Here is a 16,024-nt window from a genome sequence, read left to right as displayed (position 1 = left end):
ACTTGTGGGTCAGAAATGGACATAGGACAGGACCACATCGCCCTCGATCTCCAGCACGTCCACGTGGGGCCCGGCTGGCACCCGGTGGTGGAAATCGAAGAGCCGCTGCCCCTGGACGAACACCTTGAAGCGATGGTTCCCGCAGCGGATCGACAGCTGGAGGGGCACGGGGGACAACGGGGGGGCTGTTACTCCAGAGACCCCCAAAATCACCCCGGAAACCCCCAAATCACCCCGGAGACCCACAGAGTTACCCCAGAGTCACCTCAGAGACCCCCGAATAACCCCAGAGACCTGCAGAGTTACCCCAGAGACCCCCAAAATCACCTCAGGGACCACCAAATCACTCCAGAGACCCCCAAAATCACCCCAGGGACCCCCAAATCACCCCAGAGAACCCCAAAATCACCCCAGAGACCCACAGAGTTACCTGAGTCACCTCAGAGTCACCCCAGACCCCCAAAATCACCCCAGAGACTCCAGAAATTACCCCAGGGACCCCCAGAGCCACTCCCCAGATCCCAAATCCCCCCCTGCTCCCCTCCCCAGCACCCCAAACCCCCTCTGAGGACCCCAAATCCCCCCCTGCTCCTATCCCCAGTACCCCAAACCCCTCTGAGGACCCCAAACCCCACCCAAACCCCCTCCAAACCCCCTCTGAGGACCCGAAATCCCACCCCAAACCCCTCTAAACCCCTCTGAAGACCCCAAATCCCGCCCAAAACCCCTCCAAACCCACTCCCCAGTACCCCAAACCCCTCTGAAGACCCCAAATCCCACCCAAAACCCCTCCAAACCCACTCCCCAGTACCCCAAACCCCTCTGAGGACCCCAAATCCCACCCAAACCCCCTCCCCAGGACCCCAAATCCCCCTCTGCTCCCATCCCCAGCACCCCAAACCCCCTCTGAGGACCCCAAATCCCCCCCTGCTCCCCTCCCCAGGACCCCAAACCCCCTCCAGCCCCCTCTGAGGACCCCAAATCCCCCCCTGTTCTGCTCTGAGGACCTCAAATCCCCCCCTGCTCTCCTCTGAGGACCCCAAATCCCACCCTGCTCCCCTCTGAGGACCCCAAATCCCCCCCTGCTCCCCTCCCCAGTACCCCAAACCCCTCTGAGGACCCCAAATCCCACCCAAACCCCCTCCAAATCCCCTCTGAGGACCCCAAACCCCACCCAAACCCCCTCCAAACCCCTCTGAGGACCCCAAATCCCACCCAAAACCCCTCCAAACCCACTCCCCAGTACCCCAAACCCCTCTGAAGACCCCAAACCCCCTCCAAACCCAGTCCCCAACACCCCAAACCCCTCTGAGGACCCCAAACCCCCTCCAAACCCCCTCTGAGGACCCCAAATCCCACCCAAACCCCCTCCAAACCCCCTCCCCAGCACCCCAAACCCCTCTGAGGACCCCAAATCCCACCCAAACCCCCTCCCCAGGACCCCAAATCCCCCTCTGCTCCCATCCCCAGCACCCCAAACCCTTCTGAGGACCCCAAATCCCACACAAACCCCCTCCAGACCCCCTCCCCAGGACCTCCAATCCCCCCCTGCTCCACTCCCCAGCACCCCAACCCCCTCTGAGGACCCCAAACCCCCTCCAAACCCCCTCTGAGGACCCCAAATCCTCCCCTGCTCCCCTCTGAGGACCCCAAATCCCCCCCTGCTCCCATCCCCAGTACCCCAAACCCCCTCTGAGGACCCCAAATCCCCCCCTGCTCCACTCCCCAGCACCCCAAACCCCTCTGAGGACCCCAAACCCCCTCCAAACCCCCTCCAAACCCCCTCCCAGCCCCCCGAGCCCCCTCCCCGCTCACGTCGAAGTAGCGGCCGCGCTGGAAGGGGCTGCAGCAGTGCAGCTCCCTCTCCTCGTGGCCCCAGCCGCCCCCCAGGAAGGAGTTCCGGACCACGGCGTCGCCCTCGTCCATCCTCGGGTTCAGGTGCAGCACCACGTCCCCCCCCGGGCCCGCCCGCAGGTTGATGTGGAACCTGGGGGGGATTTTGGGGGGTTTTGAGGGGGATTTGGGGGGTTTGGGGAGGATTTGGGGGGGTTGGAGGGGATTTAATGGGGTTGGGGGGGACTTAGGGGGGATTTCATGGGGTTTGGGGGGGATTTAGGGGATTTAGGGGATTTGGGGGGGATTCAGTGGGGTTTGGGGGGGATTTGGGGGGTTTGGGGGGGATTTAATGGGGTTCGGGGGGGATTTAAGGAACTTAGGGGGGATTTTGGGGGGTTTGGAGGGGATTTAATGGGGTTTGGGGGGGATTTCATGGGGTTTGGGGGGGATTTAAGGGACTTAGGGGGGATTTTGGGGGTTTGGGGGGGGTTGGGGGGATTTCATGGGGTTTGGAGGGGATTTAATGGGGTTTGGGGGTGATTTGGGGGTCCTGGAGTGGTGACAGGGGAGGGTTGGGGGAGATTTTGGGGGGATTTGGGGTGTTTGGGGGGGATTTAGGGGGGATTTGGGGTGTTTGGGGGGATTCAGTGGGGTTTGGGGGGGGATTTAGGGAACTTAGGGGGGATTTGGGGGGTTTGGAGGGGATTTCATGGGGTTTGGGGGGGATTTAGGGGACTTAGGGGGGATTTGGGGATATTTGGGAGAGATTTTATGGGGTTTGGGGGGGGATTTTTGGTGTTTGGGGGGAATTTCAGGAGGATTTGGGGATCCTGGGGTGGTGCTGGGAGGGGTTGGGGCGATTTTGGAAGGTTTGGGGGGGGTTTGGAGCATTTGGGGGGGAATTTTGGGGGTCCTGAGATGATGACAGGAGGATTTGGGGTCAGGACAGATCAAAGATGAGAAAATTTTGGGGTCCTGGGGTGGATTTTGGGGTCCTGGGGTGGATTTTGGGGTCCTGGGGTGGATTTTGGGATGTTTTGTGATCCTGGGAGGGGCCCCAGGGGAGTTTTGGGGTCACGGGCGGGTTTGGGGGGGTTTTGGGGAGGGGTCTTTTGGGGGATCCCCGGTACCTGTTGGCGTGGTGGGGCACGAAGCCCTTGATGATGATGGTTTTTTTGGGGACCAGCCCCCCCGGGATGGTGGTGATGAAGGGGACGGGCTGGGGGGGCACAAATGGGGGGGGCTCAGAGGGGAGCGAGACCCCCTCAGGACCCCCCAAATCCCAGCAACTCCCCAGGAGCCCCCCCAGAACCCAAATCCCACCCTCAGAGCCCCCCAAACGATTTTGTCACCCTGTCAGGACCCCAAAACCCCCCCTGACCCCCCCCCCGAGCACCCCAAATCCCCCAGACCTCCCCCCAAAACCCTCCAGGACCTCCAAATCCCCCTTGAGTCACCCCAAAACCCTCCAGGACCTCCAAATCCCCCCTTGAGTCACCCCAAATCCCCCTGGGACCCCCAAATCCCCCAAATCCCCCCTTAAGTCACCCCAAATCCCCCTGGGACCCCCAAATCCCCCCTTAAGCCACCCCAAAACTCCCTGGGATGCCCAAATCCCCCCTTGAGTCACCTCAAATACCCCTGGGACCCCCAAATCCCCCCTTAAGCCACCCCAAACCCCCCAAATCCCCCCTTGAGTCACCCCAAAACCCCCTGGGACCCCCAATTCACCCCTTAAGTCACCCCAAACCCCCCAAATCCCCCCTTGAGTCCCCCCAAAAACCCCTGGGACCCCCAAATCCCCCCTTAAGCCACCCCAAACCCCCAAATCCCCCCTTGAGTCACCCCAAAACCCCCTGGGACCCCCAATTCACCCCTTAAGCCACCCCAAACCCCCCAAATCCCCCCTTGAGTCCCCCCAAAAACCCCTGGGACCCCCAAATCCCCCCTTAAGCCACCCCAAACCCCCCAAATCCCCCCAAAAGTCCCCCCAAAACCCCCTGGGACCCCCAAATCCCCCCTTGAGTCACCCCAAACCCCCAAATCCCCCCAAAAGTCACCCCAAAACCCCCTGGGACCCCCAAATCCCCCCTTGAGTCACCCCAAAACCCCCCCGGGACCCCCAAACCCCCCCAAACTCACCGGGTGGAGGGTGGGGGGCTGCCCCATCACCTGTGGGGTACAGCGGGGGGTCAGTGGGGGGAGGGGGGAACCTGGGGAACCCCCCCAGGGACCCCCCTGCTGGGGGAGGGGTGGGTTTTGGGGGGACCCCTCCCCACTTACCGGCAGGTTACAGTCGGGGTAGATGGGGGTGACCTGAGGGGCGTCCTGGGGGAGGGGGAAACAGCGGTCAGGGGGACCCCAAAATCATCTGGGGAGCCCCAAAATTCACATGGGAAACTCAAAGTTCATCTGGAGACACCCAAAATTCACCTGGGGATCCTCAAATCCACCTGGGGATCCCCAAAATTCACCTGGGAAACTCAAAATTCATCTGGAGACACCCAAAATCCACCTGGGAAACTCAAAGTTCATCTGGAGACACCCAAAATTCACCTGGGGATCCTTAAATCCACCTGGGGACCCCCAAAATTCACCTGGGAAACTCAAAATTCATCTGAGGACACCCAAAATTCACCTGGGGATCCTTAAATCCACCTGGGGACCCCAAAAAATCACCTGGGGATCCTCAAAGTTCATCTGGGGACACCCAAAATTCACCTGGGGATCCTCAAATCCACCTGAGGATCCCCAAAATTCACCTGGGGACACCCAAAATTCACCTGGGAAACTCAAAGTTCATCTGGGGACACCCAAAATTCACCTGGGGACCCCCTAAATCCATCTGGGACCCCAAAATCCACCTTGGGAACCTCAAATCCACCTGGGGACCCCCAAAATTCACCTGGAGACCCCCTAAATCCATCTGGGACCCCCTAAATCCATCTGGGGACCCCAAAAATTCACCTGGAGACCCCCCAAATCCATCTGGGACCCCCCAAATCCACCTGGGGATCCCCCAAACCCACCTGGGGACCCCCTAAATCCATCTGGGACCCCCCAAAACCCACCTGGGGATCCCCCAAATCCATCTGGGACCCCCTGAATCCATCTGGGACCCCCAAAATCCACCTGGGGACCCCCAAACCCACCTGGGGACCCCCCAAACCCCCCAAACTCACCGGGACGCAGGGGGGAAACGCGCCCTGCAGGGGAGAGAGGGGGGGTCAGAGGAGTTTTGGGGTCCGGGGGGAAATTTTGGGGTCCAGGGGTGGAATTTTGGGGTCCAGGGCTGGGGTTTGGGGTCAGGGGGTGGAATTTTGGGGTCCAGAGGTGGAATTTTGGGGTCCAGGGGTGGGGTTTGGGGTGCAGGGGGTGGAATTTTGGGGTCTGAGGGGAGAATTTTGGGGTCCAGGGGTGGAGGTTGCGGTCCAGGGTTGGGGTTTGGGGTGGAATTTTGGGGTGCAAGTGTGGAATTTCGGGGTCCAGAGGTGGAATTTGGGGTCCAGGGGTGGAATTTGGGGTCCAGGGTTGGTTTTGGGGTGCAGGGCTGGTTTTTAGGGGCTGATTTTTGGGTCCAGGGGTGGTTTTGGGGTCCAGGGGTGGAATTTGGGGTCCAGGGTTGGTTTTGGGGTGCAGGGATGGTTTTTAGGGTGCGGTTTTTGGGGTCCAGGGGCGGTTTTGGGGTCCAGGGGTTGTTTTCAGGGGCTGATTTTGGGGTCCAGGGGCGGTTTTAGGGCTGGTTTTGGGATGCAGGGTTGGTTTTGGGGTTCAGGGATGGGTTTGGGGTTTAGGGCTGGTTTTTAGGGTGCGGATTTTGGGGTGCAGGGTGTTTTTGGGGTCTCACCGTGCCCCCCAGCACCGAGGCCGAGTGCAGCTCCAGGTGAGGGGGGGCTCCCAGGTGTGTTTTGGGGGCGGTTTTGGGGTTGGTTTTTGGGCTCCAGGGTCGTTTTTAGGGCTGGTTTTGGGGTGCAGGGGCGGTTTTAGGGTGCAGGGCTGATTTTTAGGGTTCAGTTTTTGGGGTGCAGGGTGTTTTTGGGGTCTCACCGTGCCCCCCAGCACCGAGGCCGAGTGCAGCTCCAGGTGAGGGGGGCTCCCAGGTGTGTTTTGGGGGCGGTTTTGGGGTCCAGGGGCGGTTTCAGGGGCGGTTTTTGGGCTCCAGGGGTGTTTTTGGGGTGCAGGGGTGGTTTTTGGGGTGCGGATTTTGGGGTGCAGGGTGTTTTGGGGTCTCACCGTGCCCCCCAGCACTGAGGCCGAGTGCAGCTCCAGGTGAGGGGGGCTCCCAGGTGTGTTTTGGGGGCGGTTTTGGGGTCCAGGGGTCGTTTTTAGGGCTGGTTTTGGGCTCTATGGGTGTTTTTGGGGTTCAGGGGTGGTTTTTGGGGTGCGGATTTTGGGGTGCAGGGTGTTTTTGGGGTCTCACCGTGCCCCCCAGCACTGAGGCCGAGTGCAGCTCCAGGTGAGGGGGATTCCCAGGTGTGTTTTGGGGGCAGTTTTAGGGCTGGTTTTTGGGCTCCAGGGTTGTTTTTAGGGCTAGTTTTGGGGTCCAGGGGTCGTTTTTAGGGCTGGTTTTGGGGTGCAGGGGCGGTTTTAGGGTGCAGGGATGATTTTTAGGGTTCAGTTTTTGGGGTGCAGGGTGTTTTTGGGGTCTCACCGTGCCCCCCAGCACCGAGGCCGAGTGCAGCTCCAGGTGAGGGGGGGCTCCCAGGTGTGTTTTAGGGCTGGTTTTGGGGTCCAGGGGCGGTTTTGGGGCTCCATGGGTGTTTTTGGGGTTCAGGGCTGGTTTTTGGGGTGCGGATTTTGGGGTTCAGGCTTTTTTTGGGGTCTCACCGTGCCCCCCAGCACCGAGGCCGAGTGCAGCTCCAGGTCCCCGTCCACGTTCACGGCCGTCACCTGCTCCGGGGGCAGCCGGTGCGGGAACTCCTCGTAGAAGGTGCCGTTCACCAGGATCTGGGGGAAAAGGGGATCAGGGACCCCAAAATACCCCAGGGACACCCCAAATACACCCCAAATATACCCCAGGAACCCCAAAACACACCCGGGACACCTCAGATATACCCCTGGGACCCCAAAATAACCCGGGACACCCCAAAACACACCCGGGACACCCCAAAATACCCCTGGGACACCCCAAATACACCCCAAATACACCCCAGGAACCCCAAAACACACCTGGGACACCCCAAAATACCCCGGGGCACCCTAAAATAACCCGGGACACCCCAAATATAGCCCTGGGACACCCCAAAACACACCCGGGGCACCCCAAAATACCCCTGGGACACCCCAAAATACCCCTGGGACACACTAAATATACCCCAGGGACCCCAAAATACACCCGGGACACCCCAAATTCCCCTGGGACACCCCAAAATACCCCTGGGACACCCCTAATATAGCCCTGGGGCACCAAATACCCCAGGGACCCCCCAAATCCCCCCCTGATGACCCCAAACCCCCTCTTGGCCACCCCAAATCCCCCCCTGATGACCCCAAACCCCCTCTTGGCCACCCCAAATCCCCCCCTGATGACCCCAAACCCCATCTAGGACCCCCCCAGGACCCCCCCGGATCCCCCCCGTACCCGGTAGCCCTCGGGGGTGACACTGATGACCATCTCGAAGGGTCCCCATCCCCCCCAGGACCCCCCAAACCCCCTCTAGGACCGCCTCAGGACCCCAAACCCACCCAAGGACCCCCCAACTCCCCCCCAGGACCCCCCAAATCCCCCCCAGGACCCCCCAAACCCCCTTGTGTCCACCCCAAACCCCCCAAGGACCCCCCAAACCCCCTCTAGGACCCCCCAAACCCCCCCAAGGACCCCCAAATCCCCCCCAGGACCCCCCAAACCCCCTCTAGGACCCCCTCAGGACCCCAAACCCACCCAAGGACCCCCCAACTCCCCCCCAGGACCCCCCGGATCCCCCCCCCGTACCCGGTAGCCCTCGGGGGTGACACTGATGACCATCTCGAAGGGTCCCCCCGGGCACAGGGGGTGCAGGTCCCGCCGCTGCTCGTCCCCCCAGCGCCCCCCCCTGCGGCTGTTGAGCACCGAGACCCCCGCCCCAAACCGGGGGTTCACGTGCAGGGCCACGTCCGCATCCTCCTCGGGGCCCATGGCCAGGTTCACGCGGAACCTGGGGACAGCAGCGCCACCCGGTGTCACCTCAGTGTCACACGGGGTCACACGGGGTCACACGGGGTCACCCAGTGTCCCCCCAGGACCCCCACCCCAGCCAGGTTCACGCGGAACCTGGGGACAGCAGCGTCACACGGGGTCACCTCGGTGTCACACGGGGTCACACGGGGTCACCCGGTGTCACACGGGTCACACGAGGTCACCCAGTGTCCCCCAGGACCCCCACCCCAGCCAGGTAAATGCGGGAACCTGGGGACAGCAGCGCCACCCGGTGTCACCTCAGTGTCACCAGGGGTCACACGGGGTCACCTCGGTGTCATCCCGGTGTCACACGGGGTCACCCAGTGTCCCCCCAGGACCCCCACCCCAGCCAGGTTAATGTGGGACCTGGGGACAGCAGCGCCACCCGGTGTCACCTCAGTGTCACCAGGGGTCACACGGGGTCACACGGGGTTACACGGGGTCACCCAGTGTCACCTCAGTGTCCCCAATGCCCCCTCAGTGTCCCCCAATGCCCCCCCAATGTCCCCTCTGTGCACCCCCAGTGTCCCCAATGTCCCCCCAGTGCCCCCCAGTATCCCTCAGTGCCCCCCCAGTGTCCCCCAGTGCCCCCCCAGTGTTCTCCCAGTGTCCCCTCAGTGTCCCCAGTGCCCCCCCAGTATCCCCCAGTGCCCCCCCAGTGTCCCCAATGCCCCCCCAATGTCCCCCCAGTGCCCCCCCAGTATCCCCCAGTGGCCCCCCCAGTGTCCCCCAGTGCCCCCCCAGTATCCTCAGTGCACTCCCAGTGCCCCCCCAATGCCCTCCCAATGTCCCCCCAGTGTCCCCAGTGTCCCCAGTACCGGTCCGGCTGCGGGGCCACCACCCCCTGGACGTAGACGGCCATGCCGGGCCAGAGCCCCCCGGGCACGGGGGCCACGTGGGGCAGGGGCTGGGGACAGGGACAGGGGGTTAGGGGGACAGGGGGACAGGGGGGACCCCAAATGGTGACAGGGGGGCCACGTGGGGCAGGGGCTGGGGACAGGGACAGGGGGTCAGGGGGGACAGGGGGACAGGGGGGGTGACAGGGGGGCCACGTGGGGCAGGGGGGACAGGGGGGCCACGTGGGGCAGGGGCTGGGGACAGGGGGACAGGGGGGTCAGGGGGACAGGGGGGACCCCAAATGGTGACAGGGGGGACAGGGGGGCAGGGGGGGACAGGGGGACAGGGGGGACCCCAAATGGTGACAGGGGGGCCACGTGGGGCAGGGGCTGGGGACAGGGACAGGGGGTCAGGGGGGACAGGGGGACAGGGGGGGTGACAGGGGGTCAGGGGGGACAGGGGACAGCGGGGTCAGGGGGGACAGGGGGGGTGACAGGGGGTCAGGGGGGACAGGGGTCAGGGGGGTGACAGGGGGGACAGCGGGTCAGGGGGGGTGACAGGGGGACAGGGGGGACAGGGGGACGGGGGGGGGACAGGGGGGGCCACGTGGGGCAGGGGCCTGGGGACAGGGGGGACACGGGATCAGGGGGGCAGGGACCCCCAAATGTCCCCACCAGGGTGACAGGGACCCCCCAAATGGTGACAGGGACCCCCAAATGGTGACAGGGACCCCAATTGGTGACAGGGACCCCCAAATGTCCCCACCCAGAGTGACAGGGACCCCCAAACCCCCAGATTTGGGGTGATAGAGACCCCAAATGGTGACAGGGACCCTCCAAATGTCCCCACCCAGAGTGACAGGGACCCCCAAATGTCCCTCCCAGGGTGACAGGGACCCCCCAAATGGTGACAGGGACCCCAAATGGTGACAAGGACCCCCAAATGTCCCTCCCAAGGTGACAAGGACCCCTCCCCCCCTCTGCCACCCCCTCCCCCCATTTTGGGGCGCCCCCAGCCCCGTTTCCGGGGCACCCACCGGGTTGTAGGAGGGCAGGTACCCGGGCGGGGGCACGAAGGCCATGCTGGTGACACGGGTGACACGGGTGACACACACAGGTGACAGCAGTGACGCGCCAGCGCTGCCACCGGGGTCCCTTTATACCCCTCCCCTCCCCCACCCCCGGGGCCCCCCCAGTTCCGGCCCCTCCCAGGGTGGGGTGAGGACTTTGACCCCTCCCCCCCCCGATAAGGGACATTGAGGGGGGGGTTGGTGACATTTGGTGACACGGGTGGCACCGCCCTGGACTCTGCCCCGGGTGGGGCACGGGGAGGGGACGGCGACCTTGGGACACCTGGAGGGGGGGTGGCACCTTGGGGACACCTGGAGGGGTGGTGGCACCTTGGGGACACGTCCAGAGCCGTGGTGGCACCTTGGGGACACGTCCAGAGCCGTGGTGGCACCTTGGGGACACGTCCAGAGCCGTGGTGGCACCTTGGGGCCACCCCCAGAGCCGTGGGGACACCTTGGGGACAGGTCCAGAGCCATGGTGGCACCTTGGGGACACCCCCAGAGCTGTGGTGACACCTCCAGAGCTGTGGTGGCACCTTGGGGACACCCCCAGAGCCTTGGTGACACCCCCAGAGCCATGGTGGCACCTTGGGGACACGTCCAGAGCTGTGGGGACACTTTGGGGACACGTCCAAAGCCGTGGTGGCACCTTGGGGACACCCCCAGAGCTGTGGGGACACCTTGGGGACACCCCCAGAGCCATGGTGGCACCTTGGGGACACCCCCAGAGCCGTGGTGGCACCTTGGGGACACCCCCAGAGCCTTGGGGACACTTTGGGGACACCCCCAGAGCTGTGGGGACACTCTGGGGACACCCCCAGAGCCGTGGTGGCACCTTGGTGACACCCCCAGAGCCGCGGGGACACTTTGGGGACACCCCCAAAGCCTTGGTGACACCCCCAGAGCCGTGGGGACACTTTGGGGACACCCCCAGAGCCGTGGGGACACCTTGGGGACACAGGGTCCCCACCCCCGGGGTTTTGGGGCGAAAGGTGAAGATTTGAGGGATTCCAAAGGAAATCCGGAATTTTCCGCGGGATTTTCTCTTTATTCCAACAGGGCAGCACCGACCCCACCCCCCACGCCCAAAATTCCCAATTTCCCCCCCAAAAAAATTCCCAATTTCTCCCCAAAAAAAATTCCCATTTTCTCCCCAAGAAATTCCCGTTTTTCCTCCCCAAAAATTCCCAATTTTTCCCCAAAAAATTCCCATTTTCCCCCCCAAAAAAATCCCATTTTCCCCCCAGAAAATCCCATTTTTCCCCCAAAAACATTCCCATTTCCTCTGGAAAAAAATTCCCATTTTCTCCCAAAAAAATTTCCCGTTTTCCCCCTGAAAAATTCCCAATTTTTTCCCAAAATAATTCCCCTTTTCCCCTCCAAAATACTCCCATCTTCTCCCAAAAAAATTTCCCATTTTCTCCCCCCAAAAAATTCCCATTTTCTCCCCAAAAAATTCCCATTTTCTCCCCCAAAAAACCTCCATTTTTCCCCCCAAAAAAGTCCCGACTTCTCCCCCAAAAAATTCCTTTTTCCCCCCAAAAAATCCCCATTCCCCCCAAAACCCCGCGCGTAGAAAAACAGGGAGCCCCCGAGTGTACAAAAAAGGGAGGAATTCGCCCCAAAACCGGCAGGACCCCGGGATTCCGGAACCTTCCGGAAGTTTCCGGGGCTCAGGCGCGCTCGCCGCGGATCCGCCGCGCCAGCTGGATGTCCTTGGGCATGATGGTGACGCGCTTGGCGTGGATGGCGCACAGGTTGGTGTCCTCGAACAGCCCCACCAGGTACGCCTCGCTGGCCTCCTGCACAGGTGTGACAGGTGTGACACAGGTGTGACACAGGTGTGACACAGGTGTGACACCCACAGGTCACAGGTGTGACACCCACGGGGTCACCTGTCCCCCTGTCACCCCCCTGTCCCACCCCTGTGTCCTCGAACAGCCCCACCAGGTACGCCTTGCTGGCTTCCTGCTCAGGTGTGACACAGGTGTGACACAGGTGTGACACAGGTGTGACAGCCACAGGGTCACCTGTCCCCCTGTCCCACCCCTGTGTCCTCGAACAGCCCCACCAGGTACGCCTCGCTGGCTTCCTGCACAGGTGTGACACAGGTGTGACACAGGTGTGACACAGGTGTGACACAGGTGTGACAGCCACAGGGTCACCTGTCCCCCTGTCCCACCCCTGTGTCCTCCAACAGCCCCACTAGGTACGCCTCGCTGGCCTCCTGCACAGGTGAGGGACAGGTGTGACACAGGTGTGACACTCACAGGTGACAGGTGTGACACCCACAGGGTCACCTGTCCCCCTGTCACCCCCCTGTCCCACCCCTGTGTCCTCGAATAGCCCCACCAGGTACGCCTCGCTGGCCTCCTGCACAGGTGTGACACAGATGTGACACCCACAGGGTCACCTGTCACCTCCCCGTCCGTCTGTCCCATTGCTGTGTCCCACCAGGTGTGCCTTGCTGGCCTGGACAGGTGACACAGATGGCACCAATGGCAGTGCCGTCACTGTTGGTACCCAGGTGTGCCCAGGTGTGCCCCTCACCTGTCCAGGTGTGCCCTCACCTGTCCCAGGTGTGTCCCCTCACCTGCAGCGCCCCGATGGCGGCGCTCTGGAAGCGCAGGTCGGTTTTGGGCTGTCACTGTCAGTACCCAGGTGTGTCCCAGGTGTGTCCCTCACCTGTCCAGGTGTGTCCCTCACCTGTCCAGGTATGCCCTCACCTGCAGCGCGCCGATGGCGGCGCTCTGGAAGCGCAGGTCGGTTTTGAAGTGTCACTGTCAGTACCCAGCTGTACCCAGGTGTGTCCCAGCTGTACCCAGGTGTGTCCCTCACCTGTCCCAGGTGTGCCCAGGTGTGTCCCTCACCTGTCCAGGTGTATCCCAGGTGTGCCCAGGTGTGTCCCTCACCTGTCCCAGGTGTACCCAGGTGTGTCCCTCACCTGTCCCAGGTGTGCCCAGGTGTGCCCTCACCTGCAGCGCGCCGATGGCGGCGCTCTGGAAGCGCAGGTCGGTTTTGGGCTGTCACTGTTGGTACCCAGGTGTGTCCCAGCTGTACCCAGGTGTGCCCAGGTGTGTCCCTCACCTGTCCAGGTGTGCCCTCACCTGCAGCGCGCCGATGGCGGCGCTCTGGAAGCGCAGGTCGATTTTGGGCTGTCACTGTTGGTACCCAGGTGTGTACCCAGGTGTGTCCCTCACCTGTCCCAGGTGTGCCCAGGTGTACCCAGGTGTGTACCCAGGTGTACCCAGGTGTACCCAGGTGTGTCCCTCACCTGCCCAGGTGTGTGCCCAGGTGTGCCCTCACCTGCAGCGCCCCGATGGCGGCGCTCTGGAAGCGCAGGTCGGTTTTGAGGTGTCACTGTCAGTACCCAGGTGTGCCCAGGTGTGTCCCTCACCTGTCCAGGTGTGCCCAGGTGTGCCCTCACCTGCAGCGCGCCGATGGCGGCGCTCTGGAAGCGCAGGTCGGTTTTGAACTATCACTGTTGGTACCCAGGTGTGTCCCAGCTGTACCCAGGTGTGTCCCTCACCTGTCCCAGCTGTACCCAGGTGTGTCCCTCACCTGTCCCAGGTGTGCCCAGGTGCCCCCTCACCTGCAGCGCGCCGATGGCGGCGCTCTGGAAGCGCAGGTCGGTTTTGAGGTGTCACTGTCAGTACCCAGGTGTGTCCCTCACCTGTCCCAGGTGTGCCCAGGTGTGTCCCCTCACCTGCAGTGCCCCGATGGCGGCGCTCTGGAAGCGCAGGTCGGTTTTCGGCTGTCATTGTCGGTACCCAGGTGCATCCCTCACCTGTCCCAGGTGTGCCCAGGTGTGTCCCTCACCTGTCCAGGTGTGCCCAGCTGTACCCAGGTGTGTCCCTCACCTGCCCCAGGTGTGTCCCTCACCTGTCCAGGTGCCCCCTCACCTGCAGCGCGCCGATGGCGGCGCTCTGGAAGCGCAGGTCGGTTTTGAAGTCCTGCGCGATCTCCCGCACCAGCCGCTGGAACGGAAGCTTCCGGATCAGCAGCTCCGTGGATTTCTGGTAGCGCCGGATCTCGCGCAGCGCCACCGTGCCGGGGCTGGGGACAGCAGGGGACCGTGGGGACACGGCCGGGGGACCCCACACCCACCTGGGACACCCGGGGGACCCCACACCCACCTGGGACACCCGGGGGCACCCACACCCACCTGGGACACCTGGGGGGCCCCGACACCCACCTGTGTCACTGGCACCCACCTGTGTCACTGTCACCCACCTGAGTCACCTGGGGGGCCCCGACACCCACCTGTGTCACCTCTGTGTCACTGACACCCACCTGTGTGTCACTGTGACCCATCTGTGTCACCCTCGTGTCCCTGACACCCACCTGTGTCACCTCTGGGGCCCTGGCACCCACCTGTGTCCCCGGCACCCACCTGTGTCACCTCTGGGGCCCCGACACCCACCTGTGTCACTGTCACCCACCTGTGTCCCCCCCTGTGTCACTTCTGTGTCACCGTGGCCCACCTGCGTCACTCCCTGTGTCCCCTCTGGGGCCCTGACACCCACCTGTGTCCCCCCCAGTGTCCCCAGTCTCCCCAATGTCCCCCCAGTATCCCCCAGTCGCTCCCAGTATCTCCCCCCAGTATCTCCCCACTATCCCCGCAGTGTCCCCCCAATACCCCCCAGTCCCTCCCAGTATCGTCCCAGTCCCCCCCAGTCTCTCTCCCAGTCCCCACCAGTCTTCCCAGTCTCCCCCCCAGTATCCCCAGTAACTCCCAGTCCACCCCAGTACCCCCCAGTCGCTCCCAGGACCCCCCCCCAGTATCTCCCCACTATCCCCGCAGTGTCCCCCCCAATCCCCCCCAGTCCCTCCCAGTATCACCCCAGTACCCCCCAGTCCCCCAGTCCCTCCCAGTATCCCTCCCAGTCCCCCCCAGTCCCTCCCAGTATCCCCAGTTCCCCCAGTCCCGCCGGTTACCGGTAGCGATGCGGTTTCTTGACGCCCCCCGTGGACGGCGCGCTCTTCCGGGCCGCCTTGGTGGCCAGCTGCTTGCGCGGCGCCTTGCCGCCGGTGGATTTCCGAGCCGTCTGCTTGGTGCGGGCCATCCCGGGCCGTCACAGCCTGCGCGCGCCGGGAGCGGCGGGGAGGGAAACGGGGGAAAAAACGGGAAAAACGGGAAAAACCGGGAGAGAGAGCCGCGCGCGGCCTACGCGACTACAACTCCCATCAGCGCCCCGCGCCGCGTCACGTGATGGCCACACAGCGCCTGATTGGTTGAGCGGCATGCCCGTTCTGCAACGAACTACAACACCCAGAAGCCTCCGCGAAGCCCCCGCTGATTCGCCGAGGCGGCAACAGTCACGCACCCTCCCATTGATAGACGTGCCTCGCAGCCAATCACGTCGCGGCCTTCTGGCCAATCAGCGCGCGGCACCGCACGGAAGGCGGGACTAATGAGCAGCGTCTCCTCAGGCGACCCCGGCCCCCCCCCACCACCCCTCCCGGTACCGGAGCCTTCCCGGTGCTTCCCCCCCACCACTCCCCGGTACCGACCCCCGGCCGCCGCCGCGCCCCCGGTACCTGCGAGCGGCGCTGGCGGCGGCGCTGGAGCCGTGCGGGTCCCGCGGTGCAGCTGCGGCGGCTTCGATCTCCCCCTTCCCGCCTTTCCCGGCAGAAAATGGCGGGTCCCGGCTGAGGGCGGTTCCCGTCGTGCCCCGCGCGCGGCGGGGCGGGAACGGGGGGGGTCGGCTGAGGTGAGGCCGCGCCGCCATCTTGGGTGCCGTGAGGGCCTGAGGGGCCCGAAAGGATCCGGGGGCTTTTTCCGCCTCAAAATTCCATAATTCCATAATTACCATCGTTTTATGTAATTTCCCAGCTCTGGGATGTTGAGTTTGGGGAGTTTAAGATAAAGGATGGAGTTTGAGAGAGCTCGGAGCGAGGCTGCGCCACCATCTTGGGTGCCGTGAGGGCCTGAGGGGATCCGCGGGTTTTCTCCATCTCAAATTTCCATAATTTCTGTAATTCTCGTAATTTTCCAACTCTGGGATGTTCGGGTTTGGGGAGTTTAAGATAAAGGATGGGGTTTGAGAGAGCTCGGAGCGAGGCTACGCCACCATCTTGGGTGCCATGAGGGCCTGAGGGGATCCGTGGGTTTTCTCCATCTT

At 63.2% G+C, this 16,024-nt stretch overlaps 2 protein-coding genes across 2 annotated transcripts; both read right to left on the bottom strand.

The window, feature by feature from the left end:
* Positions 1-9: 9 nt before the first annotated feature.
* Positions 10-9,911, bottom strand: LGALS4 (galectin 4; the record flags this gene model as incomplete). The annotated part of the gene is made up of 10 exons (XM_084224393.1): positions 10-156; positions 1,816-1,987; positions 2,967-3,055; positions 3,979-4,008; positions 4,120-4,164; positions 5,019-5,042; positions 6,664-6,783; positions 7,769-7,970; positions 8,812-8,900; positions 9,867-9,911. 10 exons carry the CDS (start codon positions 9,909-9,911, stop codon positions 10-12), a joined length of 963 nt encoding a protein of 320 aa, XP_084080519.1.
* A 1,549-nt stretch (positions 9,912-11,460) lies between these two features.
* LOC311164769 (histone H3.3A) lies at positions 11,461-15,552 on the bottom strand. Its single transcript, XM_084224368.1, has 4 exons — positions 15,441-15,552; positions 14,838-14,981; positions 13,802-13,955; positions 11,461-11,701 (listed from the first exon to the last, which is right to left on the bottom strand). Exons 2-4 carry the CDS (start codon positions 14,963-14,965, stop codon positions 11,573-11,575), a joined length of 411 nt encoding a protein of 136 aa, XP_084080494.1. The 5' UTR covers positions 14,966-14,981; positions 15,441-15,552; the 3' UTR covers positions 11,461-11,572.
* Positions 15,553-16,024: the final 472 nt, after the last annotated feature.

Source organism: Fringilla coelebs (genome assembly GCF_963513975.1).
Source record: "Fringilla coelebs genome assembly, chromosome: 37".
NCBI lineage: Eukaryota > Metazoa > Chordata > Aves > Passeriformes > Fringillidae > Fringilla > Fringilla coelebs.
The sequence above is the reverse complement of the archived record's forward strand: the minus strand, read 5'-3'. Positions and strand labels throughout refer to the sequence as shown.

Excerpts from the sequence above, each read along its gene's own strand:
- LOC311164769 (XM_084224368.1), bottom strand. The coding sequence starts at position 14,965 with ATGGCCCGCACCAAGCAGACGGCTCGGAAATCCACCGGCGGCAAGGCG. Across the intron at positions 13,956-14,837 it reads AAGAAACCGCATCGCTACCG|CCCCGGCACGGTGGCGCTGC; the intron begins GTAACCGGCGGG and ends TGCTGTCCCCAG. Across the intron at positions 11,702-13,801 it reads CCGCCATCGGCGCGCTGCAG|GAGGCCAGCGAGGCGTACCT; the intron begins GTGAGGGGGCAC and ends ACACCTGTGCAG.